The 6,000-nt window shown below is 39.4% G+C and overlaps 1 protein-coding gene across 1 annotated transcript in view; it reads left to right on the top strand.

Moving 5' to 3' along the window:
* The first annotated feature begins 2,500 nt into the window (after positions 1 to 2,500).
* LOC140491796 (histamine H2 receptor-like) overlaps positions 2,501 to 6,000 on the top strand; it is a 33,395-nt gene continuing 29,895 nt past the window's right edge. Inside the window, exon 1 of the mRNA XM_072590197.1 lies at positions 2,501 to 3,644. Within this exon, the coding sequence (XP_072446298.1) occupies positions 2,530 to 3,644 (1,115 nt within the window). The 5' untranslated portion in view covers positions 2,501 to 2,529. The remainder of the gene's footprint in view (positions 3,645 to 6,000) is intronic.

Below are 6,000 nucleotides of genomic sequence, written 5' to 3'. Positions count from 1 at the left end.
CCCCCCCCAACCCCGAGGGAATGACTTTGTCTATTTATCCTATCTATGCCCCTCATGATTTTATAAACCTCTATAAGGTCACCCCTCAGCCTTTGATACTCCAGGGAAAATAACTCCAGCCTGTTCAGCCTCTCCCTATAGCTCAAACTCTCCAACCCAAACAACATCTTTGAAAATCTTTTCTGGACCCTTGTAATTTTCACAACATCCTTCCTATATCAGGGAGACCAGAGTTAAATGCAATATTCCAAAAGTGACCTAACCAATGTCCTGTACAGCCAAAACATGACCTCGTGACTTGTATACTCAATGCACTGACTAACAAAGGCAAGCATATCAAATGCCTTCTTCACTATCTTATCTACCTGCGATTTTACTTGCAAGGAGCTATGAACCTGGGCTGTATCTCCACCTGTTGTTTATTCTTCCGCCACTGTTTCCCCCCCCCCACCATTTTATTCATAAATACCAGCCTTTTCCTACCTGCCATCAGTATTGACGGAAAGTCACTAGACCTGAAACATAAACTCTGATTTCTTTTTATGGATGCTGTCAGACTTGCTGAGTTTTTTTGAGTTTAAGGACTTTGTTTATGGATTAATTCAAATGCTACTTGAATACTGTTAGGTAAGAGGTAGGGGAGGTTTTCAAGTTGCTACTCTAAGGCAGCCAATAAAACTGCTGGAACATGTAAGGGCCAGACTTTAGGGTGGAGGCGCATAAATCTGATTTGTCTATAGACGCTGCAATTGTTCACAAAATTAAAAATCACACAACACCAGGTTATAGTGCAACAGGTTTATTTGGAAACACTACCTTTCGGAGTGCTGCTCATCAGGTGGTTGTGGAGTACACGATTGTAAGATACAGAATTTATAGCAAAAAAAAATCATTGTACACAGAGTGTGTAGTCACAGCATTGCTTTTCTTGGTTGCATGACACTAGGTTGATTAGAAACATTCAACAAATAATTAACAGCATGCATTTAATAAAAAGCATTGCTTTGTTAATACCAAGTTTTGTATTTTAATTATTTTTCGACAGTGCAATGACATTATACTCTCAAATAGCTGAGGACAGTTCTTTGAACTAATTTAACAGATGGTCTGTATTGCACTTGACTGTTTGCTCCTCAAATACCTCATTTGGCTGCGGGTTTGGATCCAATATGATGACCAATTTTTTTTTAGTAAATTGTGTGAATTTAAATAAGTTGCTGGTACAAGGTCACTTTTGGAATATTGCATTTAACTCTGGTCTCCCTGATATAGGAAGGATGTTGTGAAAATTACAAGGGTCCAGAAAAGATTTTCAAAGATGTTGTTTGGGTTGGAGAGTTTGAGCTATAGGGAGAGGCTGAACAGGCTGGAGTTATTTTCCCTGGAGTATCAAAGGCTGAGGGGTGACCTTATAGAGGTTTATAAAATCATGAGGGGCACAGATAGGGTAAATAGACAAAGTCATTCCCTCGTGTCCATACCTTGAAAGCCTAACATTGAAGCTTACAAAGGAATGACATAGTGATTTGTTTTACCAGCAGTGACTCAGAATGTGCATTACCAGAATGAAAACCACAAACATAAACTCAAGCACTTCATTAGTATCTTAAGAATATAGAGATGAGCTGGATAGTACTGTATAAATTTACTCTGTCCTGCTGTGAAAGAAGACAATGAAATTTTTAGTTAGCTGTATTTTCTTGCTAAATTTACATCTTGAATAACTGTTGTTCACTAATACATTGTTCGAAACAAGATTGTATATACTATTTAACTTGACTTGAGGCAATTGAAAAGTATTTAATGTTTGTACACTTTGGATAATGAAACAGAAAGGTGAGGAATATTAATAAATGTAATGTGAGATATTGGGTATTTACCACAGAAATGTAATCTTTTGGTATTAATAATCAAACTCCAATCTCTGAGAGGTAAAGGTTAGAGAAAATGATGTATTTACCGAAAATATGATGCTGATGCAATCCAATTTGTAAAAGACATTGTGGAAATTTTCAACATGTCTGACAACATCTTTGGGGAGAGAGAAACAGATTTGCCATTTTACATTGATGTTTTATCAGAAATACTCTGCCAGCTTTGTTGAATATTTCTGACGTTTTCTATTTTTAATTTCCAGCATCTGCAGTATTTTGCTTTTGTAGTAGTCCAATGTGAGTTAGACATTTATCACTGCCGTTTTTGTTACAGCCTCTGCCTATTAGCATGGCCACATACTCAATTTGACAAGACTGAATGTGTACCAACACACACAGGATGAATGGGATTAGGAAGTTATGTTCGCAACACCCCCTTGGATCTACCAAGCATTGGTAAAACAAACATATATGGCCGAGATGGTGAAGATGGTTTTAACTGGCTCATTAATAATTTCCCAAATAACCATGGATGTGCCATCTGCACAGACTTGAAACTTAAGTAATATTGAAACTTAAATACTTGCTGTGAGTCAACTTTATTGCACAGTAGAATTTATCTCCATTTTGACTATGATTTTCTAATTCCAACATCATGGAAGTGGAGGGGAGCCAGAATGTCACGACTTCATCTGAGAACAGGACAGTACTCTCCACAGTTCTGATTGGATTAGTATTAGGAGTGATTGTAATAATAACCATCTTTGGGAATGTGCTGGTGTGCCTAGCGGTTGGATTGAACCGGAAGCTCCAGAACCACACAAACTGTTTCATTGTGTCCCTGGCTGCTGCAGATCTACTGCTGGGTTTGCTGGTCCTGCCATTTTCAGCTATCTCAGAGTTGTTTGAATGGCCATTTGGAGACACCTTCTGCAACATCTACACCAGCTTGGATGTCATGCTGTGTACAGCTTCCATCCTCAATCTGTTCATGATCAGTCTGGACCGTTACTATGCTGTGACAGCTCCACTGAGATATTCCGTGCTTATTACTCGCAACAGAGTTGTCATCTCCCTCAGTCTCATCTGGTGCATTTCAATCATGGTGTCCTTCTTGCCTATCAACTTAGGTTGGAATACCAAAGACTTATCAGTGCAAAGCTTAGCCAAAACCAATCGATGCCACTTAGAGCTCAACAAAGGGTATGCCCTCATAGATGCTTTCATCACCTTCTACATCCCTTTACCCATCATGTGCCTGACTTATTATCGAATATTCAAAATAGCAAGGGAACAGGCCAAACGAATCAACACTGTCACTGGATGCACAGCACTGAACCGATCACTGCCAACTGTGAAGGAGCATAAAGCAACTGTAACACTAGCGACAGTGATGGGAGTCTTCATCATTTGTTGGTTCCCTTATTTCACAGTGTTTACCCATGAAGGGATTTCGGGGAGACCGGCCAACAAGACTGTCTTTGCTGTGGTCCTGTGGTTGGGTTATGTTAACTCAGCCCTGAACCCTATTCTTTATGCCACCCTTAACCGGGATTTCCGCAAAGCGTACGAAAAGCTATTGCGCTGCAAGAGGAGGAACTCATACCACAAAGACTCACCTGACCACCCTCTGAGCCACCGGCCACTACACAACTGGGACCTGAGGAATGAACAGTGCCACCAACTGGGTCCAGACTCAGAAGAGAATGAGCTCACTACAGAAGACAGGAATGGTGAAAATGTTGCTTCCTACAAGGATGATTCAGAAAGGTAACATTCTAATTTTCTTGTACTTTTAATTCTAAAGCACTTGATTTCTTTGCAGTTTTCAATGCTCATATTGTTTGCTAATGTAAAAATATCAGGTTAGTATGTCAATTTCTGAATGCCAAGTGTAAGACAGAATGATACCATATCAGCGTAACAGTACTTGCTTCACTTTGCTTAATTGTGTGACTGTGCCTAATTGTATTCTCAAGAATGGAAGGTTTTGATTTCTCATAAGACAAGCCTAATTACATAACAATGAACCAAGCAGGATGCATGTGCTGACAATTGTCAAAAAAAATCACCACCACTGATTTATTATCAACATTCATGACCACCTTAAAGATAAAATTATAGCTTCCTTTTCTTGAATCAACGATGGACATCATGGATAGTGTCATAACTGCCTACTGTCAAAGATAATGAAATGTGCCGTAGAGGCTGCAATAGCATTGAATTCCTTTACCACGAGACCATAAGATGTAGGAACAGAATTAGACCATTTGACCCATCGAGCCTGTTCTGCCATTTGATAATGGCTGATGTTTCTCAACCCCATTTCTCCCATAAGCCTTGATCACTTTACCAATCAAGAACCCATCTGTCTTATACATGCTCAATGGCTTGGCCTCCACAGTTTACAGTGGTGGTGAGTTCCACAGATTCACAACCCTCTGTCTGAATAAGTTCCAATTCATCTTGGTTCTAAAGAGTTATCCCTTCACTCTTAGGCTGAGACTTCGTGTCCTAGACTTCCCTACTAGTGGAAACATCTTCTCCAGGTCCTCTTAATCTAAGTCTCTCAGTGTTCTGTTTCAATGAGATCCCTCTAAACTCCATCAAGTACAGACCCAGAGTCCTCAAATGCTGCTCATATAACAAGCCCTTCATCTCCAAGATCATTCTTGTAAATCCCCTCTGGATCCCCTCCAATGCTAACACATCCTTCTTTAGATATGGGGCCCAAAACTGCTCACAATATTCCAAACACAGTCTGACCACAGTCCTGTACAACTTCAACAGCTCTTGTACTCTAGCCCTCTTGAAATGGATGCTAACATTGCATTTGCCTTCCTATCTGCCAACTGAATTTGTATGTTAACCATAAAAGGATCCTGAACTAGGCGTCCCAAGTCCCTTTGTCCTTCAGACATTCTGAAGCATTTCCCCATTTAGAAAATAGTCTACTCCTGTATTCTTCCTACCAAATGCAAAACCCTATGCTTTCCTACATTGTATTCCACTGTTTGCCCACTTCCTTAGCCTGTTCAAATCCTTCTGCAGTCTCCTCAACACTACCTTCCCATCCATCTACCTTTGTGTCATCTGAAAACTGAATGCCCTCAGTGTAACACTGCAACTACAGTAATAGTTAAATTAGGGAAGGAAAAAAATATGTTCGTAGAATTTCTCATAGTGCTCTTAATATTAGATCTTACTTGTAAACCTCATGTTTAACTTATGCCTCCTCCATAGCTTACATCAACGTTTCCCTCCATTCTTTCCTCACATGAATTGATGTCAGCACTCTACGAAATAGCATACTAATGAATAAGCTTTGATGATTTTCATTCTTTTCTCTTGTGGTCTCAGTTATCAATCAGATGGAAAAACAATGATCATTGCTAATAGTAAAATTTTACATCAGCTAAGGAGTACTATGTAACTGGTCCTGTTCCCCTGCTTCTTTCTGTCAAAGCTCTGCAAGTTGTTTTGTGTTTAGTGATTTATTTATTAAATAGTTGCTATCGAATCTGTCTACCCCACCTTTTCAGAGGGCAGTGCTGCATTTGAGAATGTCTTTGGCTTTCTGCATCATCACTTCTTAATCTGTAGTTCTTCCACAGTTCTTTCTTGCAGCAAGAATGAAGTTCCACTTTAGGAGATGCATTAATTGGTGCAAACCTCAAATGAACCTGAGCTCCCTGCTGAGCATGCAGCCAGTTAGTATTGCCTTGAATGCCAGGTTGCCTGTCACACCATGGAGATAAGCAGAGTGAGGTGTGTGTGCTACCTGTATCGTTTCTATTGGGTGTGGTGTAATCTCACATACAATCTCTGCACCCACTAATAAGCCAATGAAATGTTAGAATTTTTACTGTTTAATGTTTGCTGTAAATTGCTTTCAAAATCTTCTATGTTTATGGACTCAAATACATCTCGCTCTACTTTAACCAATCTCTGAAATTTAATCAAAGTCTGGCCTGTTCACAATCCATAGGATGAAAAGATATGCTGAGCACAATTTGTGAAATTTAAAGTCTCACTCTTCCATCCACAAGTTAGTATTTCATTTGGTTAACTTCACTTATTATTAAATATTTAACATTTAAATATTTACTGGTGTCCACCTTGTTAA

This window comes from Chiloscyllium punctatum, chromosome 20 (genome assembly GCF_047496795.1).
Source record: "Chiloscyllium punctatum isolate Juve2018m chromosome 20, sChiPun1.3, whole genome shotgun sequence".
NCBI classification, from domain to species: Eukaryota; Metazoa; Chordata; class Chondrichthyes; order Orectolobiformes; family Hemiscylliidae; genus Chiloscyllium; species Chiloscyllium punctatum.
This window is presented reverse-complemented; position numbering and strand designations above follow the sequence as displayed.